At 49.8% G+C, this 21,883-nt stretch overlaps 5 protein-coding genes across 5 annotated transcripts; 3 read left to right on the top strand and 2 right to left on the bottom strand.

Annotated features, from left to right (window-relative positions):
* Window positions 1–7,730: 7,730 nt before the first annotated feature.
* BO72DRAFT_489054 (uncharacterized protein) lies at window positions 7,731–9,530 on the top strand (the record flags this gene model as incomplete). Its single annotated transcript, XM_040948066.1, has 8 exons — window positions 7,731–8,106; window positions 8,214–8,265; window positions 8,302–8,386; window positions 8,589–8,697; window positions 8,757–8,882; window positions 9,034–9,151; window positions 9,287–9,301; window positions 9,423–9,530. The coding sequence occupies exons 1-8, from the start codon at window positions 8,096–8,098 to the stop codon at window positions 9,528–9,530; spliced, it is 624 nt and encodes a 207-aa protein (XP_040797316.1). The 5' UTR covers window positions 7,731–8,095.
* Window positions 9,531–10,688: 1,158 nt separating this feature from the next.
* Window positions 10,689–12,931, top strand: BO72DRAFT_244922 (uncharacterized protein). The gene is made up of 2 exons (XM_040939964.1): window positions 10,689–11,026; window positions 11,088–12,931. Exons 1-2 carry the CDS (start codon window positions 10,927–10,929, stop codon window positions 12,752–12,754), a joined length of 1,767 nt encoding a protein of 588 aa, XP_040797315.1. The 5' UTR covers window positions 10,689–10,926; the 3' UTR covers window positions 12,755–12,931.
* Window positions 12,932–14,388: 1,457 nt separating this feature from the next.
* Window positions 14,389–15,085, bottom strand: BO72DRAFT_244917 (uncharacterized protein). Its single transcript, XM_040939963.1, has one exon. The coding sequence runs from the start codon at window positions 14,944–14,946 to the stop codon at window positions 14,512–14,514; it is 435 nt and encodes a 144-aa protein (XP_040797314.1). The 5' UTR covers window positions 14,947–15,085; the 3' UTR covers window positions 14,389–14,511.
* Window positions 15,086–16,919: 1,834 nt separating this feature from the next.
* Window positions 16,920–17,680, top strand: BO72DRAFT_244899 (uncharacterized protein). Its single transcript, XM_040939962.1, has 2 exons — window positions 16,920–17,517; window positions 17,607–17,680. The coding sequence occupies exon 1, from the start codon at window positions 17,130–17,132 to the stop codon at window positions 17,499–17,501; it is 372 nt and encodes a 123-aa protein (XP_040797313.1). The 5' UTR covers window positions 16,920–17,129; the 3' UTR covers window positions 17,502–17,517; window positions 17,607–17,680.
* Window positions 17,681–20,269: 2,589 nt separating this feature from the next.
* On the bottom strand, window positions 20,270–20,721 carry BO72DRAFT_244895 (uncharacterized protein). Its single transcript, XM_040939961.1, has one exon. The coding sequence runs from the start codon at window positions 20,537–20,539 to the stop codon at window positions 20,312–20,314; it is 228 nt and encodes a 75-aa protein (XP_040797312.1). The 5' UTR covers window positions 20,540–20,721; the 3' UTR covers window positions 20,270–20,311.
* Window positions 20,722–21,883: the final 1,162 nt, after the last annotated feature.

Raw genomic sequence — 21,883 nt, 5'->3', positions numbered from 1 at the left:
CATCCCTTACAATAGGGAAGTTGTCTCAACCGAGGCCAGAAGGATCCAGCCACTGCACAACACACCCCTCTCCCCCCGAGGGGCCTCGATCTATAACCTCCGAGAACCAGCAAAGCAACCACCGCCCAACCCAGCCCAGCCCAGCCCAGCCCAATTGCCAACACAACCCATCCATCTCCCCAAGTTCCCCAGTTCCCCAGAATATCTCCATACGAATGGATAAAAATAGATTCACATCAGCATCTTCAAGCTACGGAGTACTCCGTACAGAATACCGTAACCTGCATCTTCAACCTTGTTCGAGTCCCAAAGCGGCAACCCGGAATAAGACCTATAGATAACCATCCCTCGTCATCATCAACTACGAAGTAATTATCAGTTTGATCATCAAACCTTCGCATCGTCTGGCACATGACCGGTTCGTTCACCAAAAGTATGAATCGGAACCAACCAATGATATCCACCCCTCCGGACTACTACCCCTTAACGCTGAAACAAGTCGACGCGAATTCAGGAACAAGCGATAGGAGAATCCTCAAACATCACATGAGCATTTCCGACCCCTGTGCCTCCTCCTCCTCTTCCAACCTGGTCCGTCAGCTTTTCAAGGTACAGTACACTGTCGAGATGTCAGAAAACTAGGCACCCCGCCCCATCCTTCTAACATATGTCAAGCGATCTTCAGGAATAGTCTAAATGCATTTTCATGCTTTATTTGAGTCATCTCTTTGACTTGTCCGTGTCACGAGACCGGGTACCTCGTAAGCAGAGAGCTCGTTTCATTGTGCTTGCCTGTAGCTTACAGATACTCTGCTTCCTTGGAACTCCGAAACGAGGATATGAGGGAATAGGACTACATCGAAACTCAAATCCAACCTCCCTAGATCAATGTCCGGGGATACTGACTTCAATTGACCCTCGCAAAGGGGGGGACTTCTTACGCTGATGAATCGGTGGCTTGAACCGTAGATACACATAACGAAAGCAGCCCTATCCGGGGCAAGAGACCGAGAACAAAGGCTGAGTGGGCAGGGGCGGAGGGGTTGAAATGGGAGCCAGGCAAAGTTATACGATGTCTGACACCGGGAGGCGGGGGAGTTCTTCCGGATGGAGGTAGTATCATCTCGTATCGTCGGATGTTTGGTAGTGGTGGGGGTGATGATGGTGATGATGATGATGATGATGATGGCTTATGGCGTTGATTCTTTGTGTGTTCATCCTGTATTATGACTAGATTACCCCGTCGGAGTACTGTGAATTCCTGTTTAGGTTCAATCGGCCCCTGCTTTCGAGGCGTAGCTGGGTATTCGTTCGATGCAATACTTAGAGGTGACGTGCATTCCTTATGCTTGGTTCAGAGTCGGCGTAGGGTTCATCCAACCTGTGTGTTTTTTACTACCCCATATATCATTGAGCTGAGAAGATGGATAATGGGGCATGCGAAGTGATAGGCTTGAATGGCATCAGGTATCAACGGGTTGCGAAAGTCACCGCATGACTTCCCTTCTATCCGAGCAACTGGAATTGAATAATTTCCATAGAAATGAGTATACAATCTAGAGATAAACCCGGAGAACCCTGAGCTACGGAGCCCTGACTTTCCCGTAGCACGAGCGAAATTAGATGCCTTACATGTTCCACCCACACCTGTGAAGTGACATGCATTGCTGCTGGCCGTCTGTCTTGCACATGAACACTCCACTACCGAAGGGACAACCCTCTCCCCCCTCCCCCCTCCCCCCTCTTCCCCTTCTTTCGTCAATGGAAGTGTAGGTGTAAGTAAGTTCGGGGTAAGCAGGTACAACACATGGTTTCTTTATGCTTTGCGCCTTGGTGCCTCTCTTTCTCTCTCTCTCCTTCTGGGAATGGTCAACAGGAGAGACAGGGGACGGAGATTTAATGCACTAATTACGATGACTGGAAGTTCGTCATCAGTTTGGGGTGTGGGGGGGAAATGGGGGGAAGGGGGAAAGGGTGTCCTACTCAGGGGTCCAGCCCCGACTGAAAATTTGGGGAGGAGGAGGGGGGTGTCCTTTTTCGGCATGCCTCCCCCCGTTCCCAGAAACCGGGACATGCAGCATGCAAGCAAAGATTAGCTTTATTGAAATAGCTTCTTTAGGGTCCCATCATGCCTGCCTGTGGTAGTTCAGTAATTAGTAAGACAGTAGTGCCATTTTGCTAGAGAACAACTCGACCCTTTGCTTCTTACAATCCAGGAAGACCCCAAAGAGATCGACACAGCCAGAAAAGATCGTGGGTGCGAATACTACACTCACCGTGCCGTGCCTCAAGCACACCGGCAACATGCGGCTGTCTCTATTGGGAGAATAATGATACGTAAAGCAACAACTACTATCCTGCGAGTCGAATCCTCTGGGAGTCTTCTCCTAGCCTCTTGCGCGATTTTCCTTCCTTCGATGGAGGGGAGAGAGAGGGGGGGGGAGGCAGTCCGACATCCGAATGGATTGGTAGGGTGACATTGCCATCTCTGTCATTCCCCAAAGGACAAGGGAAAGGACGAGTTCGGTCTGTATGTACATACTGTACGTAGAAGGCCAACTCCGGAGCAGCTTACTTCTGAGCAAGGCGCACCCACAAAACAAGCCATCGTGCCGGAGGTGCCCCCGTAGCGCTTCATCCTCAATCCGGGGTAAGCCCCTCCCTTCCCCCCCCCCCCTCCATCGAACGTGTCTGAACTGTACAGTACAAGCCGCCATGCAGACTCGAGCACAAAGATTAGATAGAAGATTCCTTGCAGGGCTGCAAGCTCTGCTCTGTACTGTACTCTGGCCATGGAATCGTCCGCTTTTATGAGATCTGAGTTGCGAATTGCTGCTAACATCCTATCCTAGAATGGAGAAAGAGCCGTTAGAAAGGCGACAAGGGTTTCGCGCCGGTTTCAACTTTCTTCAACCTTTTTCCTTTAAAGATCATAGAGTTTTAGACTATGTTTGATCGACTCGTAACGGGCGGCAAGAAGCAAAGTATACCGTAGGTTGGGGCTGGATTGCCAGATGATCCTTGTCGAAGAAGGGACCAATCTTTCCACTCATCTGTCAATCCCATCGAACATTCATCGATCGTCGAACAAGGCCCGAATCCTTGAGCAAGAACACGAACCTACTGCTCTTCTTCATTCACCCTTGCATTTTTTTCCATATGAGATCGCCCCAATCCTTTCCCTCCCCCCCTGCCCCTATGGGTGTGTGTGTGTGGCCTGGGTAGTCAGGCTCGGTGCATAATCTAGAAATCGCTAGTCCGGTTCCTCGAACGAAAGGTCGCATTCAGAATTTATCCACACTTGAGAGAAAGAGGTGAGGGGAGTGCATTCACTACCTGTTCCTGGTAGTCATCCTGGTAACATGAAGATGATCATCCCAGGGTTCTGGCTGGTCGGGGAAGGCGGGCCGGGAAAGATGGAATGTGACCGCTCAGAAGACCCGGTAGGACGGACCAGGGTCAATCGTCCGACTTAACAAAAGAGCATGGATAAATAGAAAGAGGGCACGGACTGAGGAGCAAGAAAGCAAGAACACTGACGGGGAAGAGAGAGAGACAGGAAGCAGAGTACGGGATAGTTTGAGAAAGCAGTCTGGTCGATAGCGCTCGGGTTTCAAGATTCAATGTCGGTCTGTTGTTAGTCGAATGCCTCGATCCGGCTATTTCTTTTTATGTTTCAGCTCGCTTGGTGTCCCTTCCAAGCCATGACCCTTGTGAAAAACCGCTATCCGTGCGCAATGCGAAGCTTACTAGCTATGTATGTACTGTAGGATCTGGAGTACATCCAGAAAAGACAAAACCCAAAGCTGGGGTTCAGGGATTGGGCCAATGGTCACAGAATGGATTGACGAGGACACCTACGTGGACACATACATACCAGCGCCTGCGTTCATATATCAATATCTTGAAGCCGATCAATCGAGGTCAAATACCAGGCCCGAACCAAAAAAAAAAAAAGTACGAAAATACCTTCTAGATCGTAGAGCCGAATTCCTCCCCCAAGGGCGGAATCAACGGTTAAATGCCAGCCAGAACACATGTCTGAGCTCCTCCTTTTTACGCCAGCTCACATACTTTCGATCGGTTCCTGTAAGCGATCATCCCCAGGGCGAATCCCCGTTGATCGACGGCACCGTTAGCTTTGAAAGAACCCTGTTGCCTTGGAAGTATAGTCCACCCTCCGGGGGAAGGGAAGGGTTCTCGGGACGTGGTCCCAGAATCGGCAAAAGCGCATGGTACAGCATCACAGGTTATGGTTGCTGGATCCAAGGGCGTCGCGAACTTTGTCGAGGGTCCGGTAGCCGGGAAGGGGTACTCCGTGGGTGAGACTGTGCCCATCCTTTGTTTGCGGGCCGCATTGATGGATGCATGGTCCCTTTTTGCCCCTGTGTCGCTTCTGTTCTTGTTTTTGTTTTTGTTGATGCTGGTATCTGGTGCTGCTTGACATGATGCAGCCGCTGTCCGTTAACACAACACTAGGCCTCAACTGCTCCTCCCATGACAGGTCCTCATTTCAGAGCTACAAGTATTGTAGGATGGCGATAGCGGTGGATGGCTGCCAATGGTAGAGCCGATGAGACATGCCTTTGATACATGCAATTCCAATACGCGGGGCTTTTGGCAATGACTGGTGAGATCAGTGAGTTGGTCTGTGGTCAGCGGGGAAGTCAGTGGGATTGACCTCGAGTCTCTTGCGCGATCTCCGGAATGATTTACCCCAGTCCATGCCCGGTGGCGCAAAGGCTGTACGTGCGGTACGTACTCCGTCGTAGTCACTCACTTAGTTAGCTACTCAGTAAGTTAACTAACTAGTTAGCCTTAGTTAGCTCTTAGGTAAGGTAAATGTTGCGCGGTTCGACCCCACATCATGTGACACCCTCCACCTTCTCCTCCCCAAATTTTGTCTTGTGACTTGTGCGGGACTGCTTTGCCACTGGCACAGGCTGAGAGTGTGACTGACTGACTGACTGACAATTAAACTGACTGGGTGTTCCTTTTGCCCCCCCCGCCCCCCACGTTAAGGGGCTGGCAGGGCCCGCACTGCAGGAGAAATGAATTTCCACCGGGTGTTCCGTCTCGAGTCCAATAGCTCCCAAAACAGCTCCCCAGGCTACGCCACAGTCAACGGGTCGGTAGGTACAAGTGCGCTACCGTACTCAAGTAGAACATCACAGAGCGTGATCTCCTCAGGTTCCTCGGCTATTTTCTGTTGGTAACGACGTCAGCTCTGGACTGAATGTGTCCATTTTTCCGGGGGAGAGGGGGGGGGGGTGATACCCTCCCTCCAAGCCTGCTATGCTGCCCTGCTGAGTGCCCTTTGCCCTTTGCCCCCCCGGCTGTTCCACCTGGGCGGTTCGAGACACTATTTGCACCCTATACCTTTGGCGACCTTCTCGTCCTGGTTGAACATTTATTCAAGGTCATCCTGAACATGACGCCGAATTGACGACAGATCGTCCCTGTAGAAGAGATAGCCCGTTTCTTCATGTTGCCTCGAATACGTAGGGAGATCATGGGATAGCGGGATCCTTAATTTTTTCTTGTTTGTTATTTCAGTTTCTGTTCATCATTATTGGCTTTTTCTTGATCATCATTCGCAAGATCCTTCGCCTGAAAAAAACAAAGAATCGAATTAACAGATGTGGCGGAGGGTTTAAGAAAGCATCGCTTCTGAACAGTGGACTGGCTATCATGAGCTTAGCCGGGGCCGAAGTACCGTGGATGTACAGGACATACTGTACCCCGTAGAATCCGCCCATAGCCTAGCCATGCTGCCATGCATCGGCGCTCTCTTTTCTAGTAGGCTTGAAGGGAAGTCAGTCGAGAGCCGTAGCGGGCTGGGGGCGCAGCTACGTGGCTCGCTCTCCATTGCTATTGTGGAACGATAATCTGCAGGACAGGTCTGGCAGCTGAGCAATTTTGCCAAACGATCATCGACGCTGGCAGCTGCGTGCCCACTATTTTCCTTTTCTTCTACAGAGTATCATTTCCTTTCTTCTAGAGTATTACCCGGTAAAGTACGAGTTACGCGGTGGAGATGTTAGGCTGGGGCGACGAGGAAAGCAAAAAGAGGCATGCGAAAACGAAAGGGCAATCATAATAATAAGCTCACGATGTTTAGCTGATTACCAACCTAAATCCAGAGGTGGGTTAGCTTGTTCAGGCTACCCTTCTTCACTTTCCCCGGGCACACTTCTTGGGAGGAAGGGAGCCTGGAGTGGGCCGGAGGTGTAGAAACATAGTAGGGGGACGGGTGCAGGCGCCGGCGCGCACGCACACGCTGATAAACATCATGTCTGCATTCGAGAGATACAGACATGAATATGCACGCAGAAGAACAGACGCAGTGGTTTAGGGTCCAATTATTAGGTCGAGAATCTTGCTTTGACACCCGCCGATCGTGCGACTTGATCCAACCGATTTCCATCGACATATATACTTCATTCTCCATCGACTACCTTGGTTGAGGATTGGAGAGCTCAATGAATGCATGTACTGCATACCCTCCTCTTAACATGAGGCTTTTACACCCGTACATGGAACCATTCACCGTGATTCTCCACCGGAGATATCATTCTTCTAGGTGCTGACCTCTTCAGGCACTGTGATTGATCCAAAGCGGTCCCGGGACCAAATGACCAGAAGATTTTAAACGCCATGCAGATCGGCTCTTTGCTCAACGTCTTCGGGCGACTAAACTCGAGAGGGATATCCGAAAATTTGCGAGGCTTACCGGTAGATAGAATCCTTCAAGGGAACCCCCCCCCTCCCCCCCAATTCCTTCCATGGATGATTCGAGTTGGTCGGGTCATACACAATTTACTTCATCTAAATACTCCGTAGACACGAGATATCGCATCATCACGGCGGCAGTCCCTCCCCCACCCCCTCCCTCCTCGGATTTCGCTCGGCTGTTTTCACCCACCACGGGGAAATAGCGGGGAGCGGAGGAAGAAGCCACCGTCAGAGATTTTTTTTTTTAAAAAGGGTGCTTAGAAGAGAAAGAAGAGTGGAGACGGCGAAAAAAAAGCCAAAATAAGCTAAACGAGATGGGATGGAGGAATCTCTCCGCGTTTACGAGTAGCTTGAACGTTTTGCGGTTGCGGTTGCGGTGGTGCCTTGAACTCGCCTAGAAAAGATGAAACCGAATCTTACAACCGCCGCCCATGTGAGAATTCCCCAGGGTGTTTACCTCAGTTTTGTTCATTCGACCCTTCAGACCTAACCTAAAGACCTAGAACCTGCCAGGTGGGAGCATCACATGATTACACAACGTGGGCTGACAGGCGAGGAGAACCAGACAAGAGGGGCAGGCTGTCAGCTAACTCTCTGATTTCTCTCCCTTTCTCTCGTTGTCTCCCCCCTATTTTCATTATTGCTCTCCCCCTCCATCACGACAGGGTGGGTGGTGATGATTGACGGACTGATTGACTGATTGATTGATTGATGATAGTGAATCGGGCGGATCTTCTGCATCCCAGTTCCCCGAACCACTTACCTGGAGATCCGCGACGAAGGATCGTAGCTGTGGCGTCTTCAGTCTCTCTGATTATACTTAGTTCGGAAGTCAAGTATGCAAACAACGGATGTTTTATCCCCGAGATTTTTTTGGTTTTTTTTTTGCAGGGCCCCGTGACGTGAAAAAAAAATAAAATAAAAAAGGGGGCGCGTTAATAAGAAGCCTAAACCAGATAGCCGGGTAATCTAACACCAGATCAAATCTATAGAACGCCTGACAGTAGTAGTAGTATTGATGTCGTTGGTGCTACACAATCATTCCTCCCCTCTCCCTGGGGATATCCATGTTGGGCTCTTATCATCGTCGTCACTAATGACGAGAGAATTGACAGCTGGCAATCCTCCTATCTTGTGACTATGACTTGGGTCGGGAGGGAAAGTGGAATGAAGCCACTGTGATACTCGACGTATCTGTCGCTAGTTGATACACAGACACACACAGACACACACATATCAGCTCACGAATCCGAGAGGGCTCTTTTTGTTCGAATGGATCAATGTCAAGTAGATACGTCCGGGTTGGTGATTGGCATTTTAGCGATGCCTCAGGCTCGTGGGGTAGTAACTTCAAGCCCACATGATCCAAGCGTATGTACCCGTACTCCGGGGTTCTCCAATGCCTGAAGACAAACTAGGAGCAGAGAAGGGAGAAAGAGAACATTCTAACCCCCGGCATTGACACATAATTGCTGCAGACCGCAAGAGGGAATAGAAACAAGATCATCACCTCCACCAGAAGAAGATAAGGTCAGTGCTATCTAGGTAGGTAAGACGATCACCCAGATCGGAACCGCGGCGCTCTTCCCCGGTATGCGACTCCGCCTGGGGGCATTTGAGATACTACATACCACCGGCGAATACTTGCAGAGTACGTATTGCGCGGCGTACCAGCAAGGTAGTTCGAGGCGGGGACGGGGGTTGTGCTCAGGCCATTTCAGCCAGAATGATTGTCCCAGGATACATTGATAGATCATATGGCATGGCAATGTTTTTTTTTTCTGTTGTTTTTGTTGTTGTTGTTGTTGTCTGAAACAAATAACATACGGAGAGAGACTGAATGGGATAAGAAGATCAGGCAGAGATGCCTCGGGATCAGATCGAGGCCAACTACGAAACCAGCTACCGACGATATTGGCTCATCTTCGGGAATAAAAACGTGGCTAGACCCAAGTGTCAAGGGTAGAAGGTCCACGGGTCGTTGAAGGCATTATCTCGCTGCGACATGCACCCGAAACTAGGTCCGTGGCGAAAGTAGTCGACAAAACAGTGACAGTCAGCAGACACCAACAAAATGGCCACCAAAGAGGGCAGGTGAGAGATGAGCTGTCAAATGCCCCTGATGAGGCGAGAAATGGATTTAGGCAGTAAGTGCCTAGAATTGACAGCGACAGGGGGGGAGTAGATGTGTGGGAAGGAGGGAAGGGGACATTGAAAGGGACTGAAGGGGACTAGAAACAATGATGGAAGTGGCTATATTCATTAGGTCTATCAATAGTGGTACTACTGGTACTGTAGGCGAGTTGACAAGTGCGGAGTGATATCAGCAGTATCTTGTCTAAGCCAATCGTTCGGGATCCATTTTTGGGGGAAGTCAAGTGACCCGACGGAATTGACGGGGTTGAACTCATCCAATGTAAGTTAATGATGTATATTCGGTACTCCGTAGTTAGGTTAGGTCTGTTAGTAGACGGAGGTTTCTCTTGCGGCCTTAGTCAGCGGTCAAGCTGGTCACAGGACAAGGTGATCTTTGTTCTGAACGATTGTCTAGAACATCCCCTGCGCGGTGAGTGCTTTGCTGATTGTGATACGTAATGCAGTCAGTCACCTTGGATTGATTTGTATACTAGGGGAAAGTATTGGAATATCTTTCCTGGCAGGAATACCTGCCTCTAACGCTTGAATAGGTATGTCTGGAGGGTGGGAGAGTCTTCCTTCATACTTCATCCGGTACCAAATTTAGCGAGAGAGTCAAGCCTCAAATCGGTTGCAGCCAAGTACAAACAAGTACTTGAGGGAAGCAGAGAGAAGCGCCGCCGCGTTCACCGGCCAAAGTTACCCTTCTGGTGGAGGAATTGAGTATCATTCCGAGGTCCTATACACAAGGGTACTAGGTAACAAGTTCCGTACTTTGTTTTCGTAGCCCCACTCCGGAAACAGACCGGTAAATTTACACTAGTCATGACAATGTATGAAATACCAGACGCCCTGCGGGGGTACTCCGGAAGTACCACCATTACCATTCCAAGAATGGAAAAATGCAAGAAAATAAAAATGAAAAGGAAAAAAGAAGACAAAATCTTTTTTCTCTTCCGAATTATTAGAAAAACAATCATACACATTCACACACGCCCACCCACCTGGCCTACCTACTCGGCACTCTCCCGCTCTCTCCATACATAGGTTCCGGCCCACGGAAATGGAGGGAGGAAGAAGAAGAAGAAGGAGGCGCGCCTTTCCTGTACATACAGTACGTACATTCACTGTTCTCCTCTCTTACCGCCATCCCTATTGAAACAATTCCTTTCCCTCGGTACTTACTGTTCTTACTGAGTAGAGTACCTACTTACTGTACACCCTTCATCGGACTTTTCTTTCCCTGTGGCCACCGTCACACTTCCCCCATATTTCCATACTTTTTCCACATTTTCCCATAATTTTTATTTCCTTCGATTTTCCCCTTGTACCATTACCAGTTCATACCGAATTACTGTTCTCTCCCACGCCCTCCTCCCCCCCCGTCCCATAATCTCAAAGTCTCCACCGACCCGTCGTTTAACTATCTTCCCTTTCCTCATTTTTCTCGCCCGCTCCACCGCGTACTAAGTTTCTCCTCCCCCATATTCCTACGGTCGATTTTTTCCCTTCTCTCTTTTCTCTCTTCATTCCCTCCACGCCTCTCCTCGACAACCTCGCACCTTCCCCCCTCCCCATACTCGACACATCCTCCCCTCTAGACCGGCGGCTCCTTTCGCGAACCTCCAATTTTCGTCCCCAATTGCTTCGACTATTCGTCGTTGCCGGTCTCTACCTTTCTGCCTCGACTATACCCGGACGGGAAAAGAGAATTACCACCCCGTGGCAGACTCTCCATCCGAACTCGACTCCGACCGTGCATCTCGCGCCTGATCACAACCCGCACCACAATCGCTGATATCTAGATCCGCTGCTTCTTTCGACAGGCAGCTGGGGTGCCATCACTTGCTCAATCGACACCTCTGCAATTTGATTGCGGATTTCCGAACCGAGAAACTCGATCCCATCGACATCGTGGAGGATCAGGGAGCTTCAATTCGCTGCACTTCGCGCCGTACGACCACGCTCGGGGGAGACGGCGACCCCGAAAGTCCCTGGACGGAACAGTTAACATCTCTCAACTTGCACCAAATTCGAAATTGTGGCGTCGTTAAAATGCCTTCGCGTTTATCAACCCCCGTTCTGACAGTGGATACGGCCAAAATCCACAAGGTCGACACCGCCAATGCACAGAGCTTACATGGAATGTGGATGGGTAAGCATCGTCGGCTTTGCAATCAGTCTACTGTGATGGCTGACTAGGATCTTCTCGCCAGTGTTCTCGAAATGCGCCGACTACATGGAAGAGGGACGTCGACTTGAGAATCTCAGCTGGAGACTCTGGACCCGCGAGACATTCTGCGTGGAACCGGAGACTAACAGCGATACCTCGGTTTCGCCACTCCCCCGCACGGACACTTCGGACATGCCAGAACTTTCCGCCAGTGTCGAATCTGCCGCGTCCGACCAGGCTGACAGGATTGAGCAACATATCAAGCGGTCGAAGCTTGATCTCAAGCCTGCAGTTGTTCGTGAGGATTCAAGCCCTCTCTTGAGTCTGGCTCGCGGGAAAGAGAAGCATATCACATCCGAGGGCTTGGAACGCATGGTGCTGAACATCAAGGAGAAGAAGAGCTTGGAGCCTATTCCTCCTCAATCGATGACCACCCCCTTTCCTCCCGTTGTGGATATTACCCCACGCCCGTCCACTCCCACTCCTTCCTCCCCTACCGTCTCGACCGTGAAGCGGACGCCCTCACCGCCACCATATCCTCTTCAACAACAGCAGAACCAGTCCACGGAGTCGTGCTCCACCACAGCGCCCGAGGGCAACGAAAGCGACAACAGTGCCTGCGCTGCTGCTTCCGACACCAGTGTTTCTTCTTCCGGCATTATTCCTATGAGATGTGACTTGATCAAGTCCCCGAGCATCGTCCGTGGATTTTCTCCTTCGCTTATATCCTCATCCTACCGATCGCAGCCGAGATTGGCACCCGAGCCTGGACCAGCCAAGCAATCAGGACAGCTTAAGCCTATGCCTTTCAAGAAAAAGGGCGGCATGTTCACACTTGGAGGCTCCTCTGGAGACGACGAGAGCTCCTTTGAAGATCGTATTACGATGCAAGGTCCTCACCGGAGCTCCCTATCGGACGAATTAAGCAAGCCGTCTTCGAGCAACCAAAGTCCGAAGAAGAAGGTGGCGTCCTTCAGAGATGAGAACGGAATTATCAAGCCCACTCGGGAACGGCTCGAGGAGCATGAGGACGCTATCGAGACCGACGATGAAGTCTCTGAGAGCGCCATCGAGGATGACTCTGATTCTGATTGGGAGGATTCGGTCACCGAAAGTGGCCGGTCTAGTGTTGAGGAGCGCGAGCTTTTCCAGCGAGTCGATTCTCGGCCAAACCTCGTCTCCCGTCGGTCGATGCTGACCATGATGATGCATCAACCCACCAAAATGGGCGCAGCATCCCGGTCCACCCCGGCTCTTCAGCGGTCCCGCCTCACTTCACCCAACGGCCCCTCGATCCCGGCTTCACCGCCCGACGACGACGAGGAGAGTCTTACTATGCGCGGCCCTGATGTTCCTCGTTCCAAGCCGATTGTTATGAAGCCTACGCCTCAAGCCATCGCTCATTCGCCCCGCACGACTCGTCGGAATATGCTGGCTACTGAATTGACGGAATCTCTCCGTCGCCACTTGCTTTGGGAGCGTCAGCAAAAGAGCGCCACCGCGAATGCCTTTTTGAAGCGACGCCACACCGCCCACGATATGGCCAATCTGCAAGAGTATCCTGGTCCCAAGGGGGCCCAGAAGGGTCAAACCTCGGGCCAGAATGCAGGTCCCGCAACTAAACCTACCAGCCAAGGGAAGGACAAGACCGGCTCTTGGAATCACTACACCGACTTTGGACCTTGGGAATACCATGTTAAGGGATGGTAAACACTTCCCTTGGGTCTTACGATCGCTATACCTCGATCTTCGATTATCCTTGAATTTTGTGTCATAACACATCTTATCTGGTGGATATTGTTCATTGACAGTGATACCCGATCATCGAACGCCTTTTTTTTTGTTTTGTTTTCACTTCACCATGTAAAGACCATCGATTGATTATCATCCTTGTGACACGTACCATCACGACTGCATTGCATATTGGCGCACTTCGGAATCATCTGGCCTTGTGTTTCGACCTGAACATTTTCTCTTTCGGGTCATTGCTATTTTACTTTTGCTATCTTTACATTGCATTGTGTGGCTGTCTGCTATCCTTATACATGGGGCCACTGGGGGGGATCAAGCGTCTTTTACACAATTAATCTTGTTGTACAGATGAACTTCTCTTCTACGGCGATGCACAGTCGGCAGAGACACCTTTGAAAAGAAGGGTCTCCACTTTTCTTTAACTCTTATGTTGCTTTGGGTGGAATTGATGCGCGAGCGGTCCATTGGATTCGTCTTCATCTTTGATCCAGGCGGCGGAACAAAAAAACTGAATTGCGTTTTTGCATACATTGAAATAGCCCGTTTGTTGATTTTTTTAACGCCTTGCTGATACCAGATACCACGTTCCCCGAATTTTCTTTGCATACTGGTCGACTCTTGAGTCGGCCTGCACATGCCGTGTACGCTACTTGATACTATTTTTTTTCTCATCTACCCAACCGCTGTGTATGGAGGAAGCTCCAAAAAAAAGAAGCAAAATTTGAAATAAAAATTCATAACAAAGCAGAGCAATATTTCCGTGAAGTAAGACATTTGCGTCGTATGTTTTGTGAGAGACCACACAAGAATGCCATTGTTTGGATGAGGAGGTGGTTAAGTTGACTAGGTAAGTAGAAATAGACAAGGCATCAGGTAAGTCAGTCGTATTCAACATTTTCCTCCCCCCCTCCTTTCTGGGGGCACAGACCTGGCCAGCAGGCCAGCTACCTACACTCACGTATACTATTCGGTGTTCTTCAAACCGCCCACTCTCATTCAGGCAGGTAAGGAGAGGCCGGCACCTAGACCAGCATGGGTTGACTTACTGCTGCGTTAGCATATTACTATGTAGCTAGCTGAGAGCAAAAAAAGAGGGGCCAGACGGGCCAGGCGGGTGTGTTCTAGCCATCCAGCCATCGCAGCCTACATCTAGACACAAGATCAAAGCTCCTCTCCCCTGCCTTGTCTTATACCTGTGCTTACTGAATATTATACATCCTCGCAGTAGTGCAGTGCTCCGTACGTACCTACTCAGGATTTGCTGGATTTGTCCTACGACCATAGACATAGTTATATCCCTGTCACGATCTAGAATCCCGCACAGATCGCTTCTTCACATGCAATGCCGGGCGCGCGGGCGCGCCTTCCCTGTCGCCTCGCTGATATTACGATCCCACCATCTTTTTTTTTTTTTTTTTGGTTCTGTGTTTTCAGGCGATATTCTCAAAAGAGTTTCTTTTTGCAGATAACAAGGAACGGGAAGAAGGGAAAGGAGGATGCGGGGATAAGTGGTTATGAAAGGAATGAGAGGGTTATACTCGATGTTCTTGCTTGAATTAGTTTCCTTGAAAGAAAGTTAATCTTCCTTTTTTATGATTTGGTTCCAGGTTGATGGTTGATGGTGTTCTCTCGTTAGTTGATGGTTCTATTGTTCTGGTCCATGAACCCCCGGGGGTGTTGCCATAATTAGGAATCTCTTCCTCTGTTGTGTGAATCTATCTTACCCTGGGGAAGTATTGTTCGAGTGTGAAATGTTGAAAGAAAGAAAGAAAGAAAGAAAGCAAGAAAGAAAGAAAGAAAGAAAAACTCGATGATGTGGTGAGGGAATGAATGTGTGTGAGTGACTGGAGGCGAATTCGGGGAGGCAGTTGATGAACTGTCATTGACATAAGGGTATGACGGGATAGAAGAGAAGGTGAACCACAACCTCCACACACCCTGCAGATCATTCGAGTAAAGCACGTACGGAAGAGCCGGTCGGAGAATCCACGGAGATGATCGTGTTTTGATTTCCTGGGGCCCGGAGGCTTGGGATAAATATAGTAGTGCTTCATGATGACACGGACTGGATACAGTAGTTGACTAGGTGGTGGATGGTGTGTCGGTGATGGTGGTGGATGGTTGTCGGGGAACAAATAAGTCATCATCATTGACTTCGATTTCACTAGTGGACATGCTCTTTTGTTGTCTTCTGTCCTGTGTTCTTGTCGGAGTCCACGATGAATCTCTGATATGGAAGAAAGTCTATCGGATTGTGGTGTGTTACTATATCGGTCGCATTTCCAGAGTCTTGGTAAATCAGCTGAGGGGGGGTGGACCGTGGATGGATTGAACCCCCCTTTTGATATTCGATCCCTTTTGCGTCACTATGTCCATGTCGAGATCAGGGGACATGCTGGGGTCGGTTTCTCGGGGAGGGAAAGATCTTTTCTTCCTCATTAGTCAGTTGGGTATTGTGGAATGTGGCAACAGACTTGACACTGACAAGCATGTGCTGCTGGTGCGTGGAGAAGCATATGGGGTAAGAGTTGAGTTGGTCGCGGACGGAGGCTTGGTAGTCCGTGAGTGGTAAGTACTCGAGTGAATCGATACCATTACGACGACCTACTAATCATAGTTACGAAAGGATGCTTGCATTGAGACTTCGATTCGATTCTTTCTATCGAATATGAGGATACCAACAAGCGATCAATGCAACCACAAGTTCTAGACTCAAGGCATAGGGCGGGAGACAAGTCATCTGCGTGCGTGTTGCATGGAGTAATTCCCGGGGAGCGCACCGAGATCACTCTGGGACCAGATCCATTGATCTACCTGGAGCCCACCATCTTTAACTCATCCTTCCTCCTTACCCGGTAGTTGGGACTGCTCATAGTCATAGTCTCATACGTAAGTATGTTGTACTGTTGTACCGAGTCCTATGCACTATTGTATAGTGTGTGTGTGTGTGTGTGCAGATTGCTTCATAAGTTCATAAGTTCATAGTTCATAGTTCATAGTTCATAGTGACCTAAGCGGGGGAGCTAAATTTGATGTCCGCGTGCGCACTGACAATACTGACAATCTTGGTTGCTGAAGCACCCATGACGTAACCTGGGATCATTATTAATTGTTCTGCCCTGCAAACCAGTCCAAACACCCCGGATCGCTGTCGTCCGTTTTCTTGTCTTGAATTGCTGCTCGACTTGATTCGGGTCTCTTGGTCGTAGGGAAGGGCATTCGGTGAATGCTTCTTGTCTGTGTCTGTATAATGATAGTCCCACTCAACGTCTGTCCCTCTTTGCTGAGAAATGGACTACCCAATTGAACAATCAAACAATGAGAAAAAGAAACCAAAAAACACAAAAGCGAAAAAAAAAAAAAAAACAGGCACGAAAAGCAGAGCTTCAAATCAGAGGGCACAGAATCTCTTCAGGAAGACCCCACATATTCCTGGAATTCCCGATGGCTCTGCACCAATTAATTGGCAAGGCCACGAGGAGGGGGAGGTCCGATTCTGCCCGAAAACGTGGAGCAGCCGACCGTGCAGCGCTTTGCGGCTGGTTGGTTGTTTCCAGTTTTTTTCTCTCTTCCCTTCTCTGTCTTCCAGACCAAGCCGGTGGATCCCGAAAACCCCAAGATGAACCACCGAAACCTTAGGCCGAAGGGGAACTTTACCTGATCGGGCTTACCGTCTCGCTGCAAAGGTCGGGGCAGCGCGGCTTTCCTCAGCTGGACTCGTTCACTCCTCCAGTCTCCCTCGATCCCTCCAGACCTTATCCATATGTCAGTCTCAGAACCAGGTCTTCTCCTTCCATTGCGGGTCAAATTTACCTTACCAAGTGGGTCGTGTCTCTTGAGATCGGGCAGCAAGGTGATTCGTAGTCGAGGGGCTCTTCTCCTCACCGGTTACAATGCATCTTGTTATACCATAACATTGTATCAGCCCTGACAAGATTGGTGGTAACCAACTATGTACTGTCGTACTGTACCTCAGGGCTCCCTTCGTTCCCTTCCTCGGGGGTCCTGTGGTCCTGAGTCAGCAACCTTCCGCGACCGGGAGGTCTCGCTGTGTAACTTCATCACAACCTTAATAGCCACGAAACAATCTTGTTTTCATCTTGACTTGATCCAAACCACGAGGCCGGAAGTGGAGCAAACAAGCAGTGTGCCCATAATCTACTTAATTCTTCGAAGAAGTGTATGAACGTTCCGAAGTCAATTACGTCGTTTCCCACTCTGCCCCTGGCAGAGATGTCATCGCGAACCGGTTCCCTTTACTCCGTACTCTCTTTCTTCCCTTGCAAGGCAGGGAAAAGTCAAGACTCGGACCGACTCCTGCTTTCAGTTCGGCATGCCGATGCACATCATCTCTTCCTGCATTGCAGAATGGGGTATTCTCGGCGCAACCACACCACTGCAACCGCTGCACATACTTGATTTCCTTGTTATCGTCTTCCCTCGGAGACCTTCTAGACCGGGCCGACCAGATGTTTTTTTTTCTTTGCCTCCGACGGAGTACATCGCTCCTTGGGGCCCTGAACGCGTGACGGGGTCCCGGAGGTGGCCGCAGCCATCACCAGAAGCCGTAATTCTTAGCACCGCCACCTCAAACAGAAGTAAAACAGCCGCTCGTTGTGGCAGCACACCGCCGACAAATCAGCTCGCTACCAACTTCACCACCGGGCCGGTCGCGCGTCCTTTTCTGCCGTATCACGTGGCGTAAGCTCCTGCGCCCCGAGGTCTGTATTGGCTCCTTCTAGTTTCAACCTTAGTCCGTTGCGCGCCTCGATAGGAAATTTTGACACTATACAAGACTTACTCGTACAAGCTAGTGGACTCTCCTAATTGGAAGCAAGGAGCCCGATTCGAGCGGGCCTATCCCGAGAGTTGGGCAGCATTGGCATCCTCAATAATCTCCTCATACCACTCGGTCGGACTTGGCTACTATTCTAGTGTAGCCCACTTGCAATCTACACTACACCAGCCACTGGGGTATGCCGCGTTATGTCCAGATCATTATGGTCATAGCTTGCACAATGGGCTGGTATTGTGGGATGGTAAGGAGTATGTTTGACCCTTACTCGATACCAAGCCGATGTACGGGGTCCTCCGTCACCATTGGTAATACTACACTGACACTTCGAGGGCTTCAGATACAGAAACAATGGTAAGAGCATGGAGTATTAAGCACAGATCTCCTTAGATACCTTCTTTCGATTTGCAAGCTACAGCACTTGTACGCAGTCTACGTTCGAACAAGGCCCAGCATTCTTCAGCATCCAGATTCAGATGTCAAAACTGAATGCAAACTATGTGTCAATGACTAACACGTTTCCAATGAAGACCTGTTACCGAAGCACACACCAAAGCAGTGATTCGATGGCCCTGAGACGCGGGATAGTCACATGAGCCGAACATCCTTCATCTCACCACCCATCACCTATAACCACCTACCACCAACTACCCCGTAACTACATCCCCCCGAAACTTACACCTACCACTCTTCATTCTAACCTAGTCTTTCCTCCTCCGCATCCGATGGTCCTTCCGAAAAGAGGCGCAATTTACCAAAACACCGCGGGTAATTTACCTGAGCTGAGCTGAGCTGAGCTGAGATTTCAAGCATCTTTCCGCATAAGGCAAAAATCCTATCCAGGCTGCCCTGACTGTTACCCAAACCTCCGGAAAAAAAATCGTCTACAGAGGCAAGTGCCCCCCTTGGGCGAATCAGAGCCCTAGCAACCTAGCCTTTTGACTTCTTCTCGGTCTGGGTTTTCGTTCCATATTCAGGTCGGGCATTCGAGAAGGTTTCTAGAAGAGGTTTAGGCTTGCAAATCGGAAGACTAAATCGGCTTAGATCGGTATTTATGCTTTTTTTTCTTTTTCTTTTTCGTTTCATGCGGTACTTGTGTGGGCGCAGCGGCTCGTGGATGGCTGGTCGCGGCGTTGGTATTACCAGATACCTGGTACCTTCTATACCATCTAGTACCTATGCGGGGACCACTGGGTACAGTACAAGCGGTCACATAACTTTACTGGTATGTATTGACATGCTGTATGCGACTTTCCTGGAGGAAGAAGGATTGTCCGGATATAGGTCCATGGCTGAGGATTTTCTGTCCCTTTCGCAATGGACCAATGGACGGCGAGATAATGCAGTATCATTTTGTATAGCCAGAAAGATCGCGGATGATCATTGATGGTCGGTCGCATCAATCAGCCCCTCACATCCCGGTAGTTACTGTCCGTATAGCACTCCGTACAATTACTTACAGTTGCTGCTGGGGGCTTGCAGACCGCCCTCGAGCGGTTCCTGGGAGAACAGCCGGCCGGCGGCGGCGGCGGCGACCGGCCGTGTGTGTGTGTTTATTTACTAGTAGTTCAGCTGCATAAGCATGCATGTTGATTGACACGGGTGATTTAGACGAGAAGCATTGAGATCCCTCCCCCCCTTCTCCTCGCTATTCTTGCCTTTCGATTAAGATAGTTCCCGTTTTTGGATTTGGATCGATATTTGCTTATTTTGGTGCGGGCTTCTTTGCTTTTTCGTCAAAGCTTTGCGGCAGACCATAGCTAGCGTTGGCGTTCGTCGGTGACTACTAAACCTATGGACTGGCCCATACCTCTGGGATGTCCATAGCACTGATATCATTCCCCTCCAATCTGTGTTTTCTAAGTATAGAATTATCAATTTGGAAAATTACGTAGTGGGAGAGGAGGTTTCCAACGTCAGTTTCTGGGGTGAAGGAGAGGGTGGATGATGATGGGGGAGAGAGGGGGAAAGACGGAGGACTTTGCTCCGAATTGGTGTAGTGAGTACAGCAAGCAACAGCAAAAAAGCCCCGCTGCTTTTAGACATGGGAGTCATCGACACACAACAAACTAACTTGCTTGCATGATAATTGCATGTCTGACATTGTACCTGTCAAGAGGGGTGGCCAGCCTTTCCCCATCTTGCAGAAAACCCGCATATCCAATGGCAACGACTACGACTGGAGTTCAAAGCAATAGTAACTTCATCACTGAACTCGGTGGTAATCCGTTCGGACCGGAATGAGGAAGATTGTTTTTTTTTTTTTTGAAGATGATGGAGGGGGTGATACAGATTGATTGACCTGATGAATGGTGAGAGAGGGGGACTTTGTTCGGGGAAATCGGATCTCTTCACCCGCGCGCGTTTTCTATTGAGTCCAACTTGAGTTTTGCGCTGTGTGCGTGAGCCAAAACTTTCTCTATCTTGAGAACTTCTTCCGTTGGATTATTCTTACCGTACGCCCTATGGGCTTGGTGGATTTCAAAGAGGCCAGCTGGTACTGTAGTTCCCTCTCTCACTTAGGGTCGAACTACGTGTACAGATAGTAAAGGACCCTGATAGTGCCTCCCCCCCTCCCCGACCGAGACATACTGCGCGCGTGTGTGTATGGACGGAGTAATCACGGAGAAATAAATTCCTCGATTTCTACAAGCTTACATCTAAATATCGAGGAGGTTCTGGACCGCCGCGGGCCTTTTTCGTTCGTGCTGAAGGAAGCTTCACAAATTGAACCACTTACAGCCTCCCAATTTGCTTTTTCGTCCCTTCTTCTGCCGAGAGGAGGTTTTGCCTGGTGACTTTTCGTGGGATCTTGAATCTTGAATCTCGAATCTATATGGATCCAGGCTGATGGCGAAGTAGTAGATCTCACCCATCCAGACCTCGTCGTTTCCCCGACCACTGGCTTGTATGTACTCGGTACTGTACTCTGTAAGGGAAAATATCATTGTCTCGAAATGCGTAGACGCGTGGTCGGTGGGTTAGTACCCACATGGCCACAAGTACTTTGTACAGTACTGCTCACTCGTTTGAGGTGTGCCTTTTAAGGTTGACCTTGGCCATTGTTGTTTGGATGGCATCGGGTCAGCTGACTCGGGAACCAGGGTACGTACAGTACTTGCGTCCACGTATAGGTACAGACAGTACCGATCCAATTCCTCATAATAACTCGTGGTCATCTTCAGTGGGTCAATACTTCCGGTATTCCCCTAATCATTCAACATACACAGTACAGTACGAGAAGTCACTAAGATCGATCCCACGAATCATGGTCGAAGAGAGCTCTGTGCGTGTTCCGGGAGTGAGGGGGAGGTGGCGGCGGGCGGGGAAGAATGGGATGACACAGAAAAAGGAGCCCTAAGTTAAACCAGGCACGGTGATTTGGTGGGGGGACTTTGGAGGGGTGGGAAGAGGGGGAAGGGGGGACTCAGTGAGGCTTTTCCCCTTCCACCACCACCACCACCCCTGCTGAACCTTCTACGGCAGGTTTAATCTCAAGATACCGGATTTTTGGTGTTGTGGCTTGTGTGGATAGGTTCGGTCGGTCGGTCCTTAAGGGTCGCAAACTACTCCGTAATTTAGCTAGCTAGCTACCAAAGAAAAGAGGTCACCTGTCGGTACTTTTCAGTGATACGGAATGCAGCCCATTGTCGTACCTGCCAATCGAGATCGGGATTTTCTGTGGTCTGGAAGGATTTCCAACCCATCGGTACACCTGCGCGGGGGGGGGGGGAGAGGAGGGGAGGGGGTGTTCTTTACTTCCAGTTGGGTTTCTCAAAGTTCTTGTTTTGATTCAGTATTGAAAGTCTCATTTACCAACAGAGGTACTTACACTGTACGGAGGGCTATCTCCGGATTACTACTTGTGGTTTTGCTGGTCTGTCTGCCTGCCTGCCTGCCTGCCTGCTCCCCTGTCCGGCCCTAAGATCTACTAGAAAGAAAGGTAGATGAAGTCACCGATGATCGAATCGACGGTTGTCTTGTACAATTGGAGTGTTGCACTTGCCAGTCTACATCTCGCCAACCAGACTGTTTCTTCTCTATCTGCAAACGCATTGGCCGGGACACCACTGTCCACACTGTCTTTGCTCATTCATTCTTCATGCCACAACGATGCTACATGATGCATATGCAAGCCGGAGAACCCGACTCCCCACCTCCTGCATGCAACGGTGTTGAGAGTTCGGTGCACGGAGTGCACACAACTAAGGCTCATTTCACGCGGCAGATGGGGGAAGGGGCATATGGAGCATTTTTTTTATCTTTTGTGGAGTCAATATAGCATTGCCTGT

The sequence above is a fragment of the Aspergillus fijiensis genome, assembly GCF_003184825.1.
Source record: "Aspergillus fijiensis CBS 313.89 unplaced genomic scaffold BO72scaffold_61, whole genome shotgun sequence".
Lineage (NCBI taxonomy): Eukaryota > Fungi > Ascomycota > Eurotiomycetes > Eurotiales > Aspergillaceae > Aspergillus > Aspergillus fijiensis.
The sequence above is the reverse complement of the archived record's forward strand: the minus strand, read 5'-3'. Positions and strand labels throughout refer to the sequence as shown.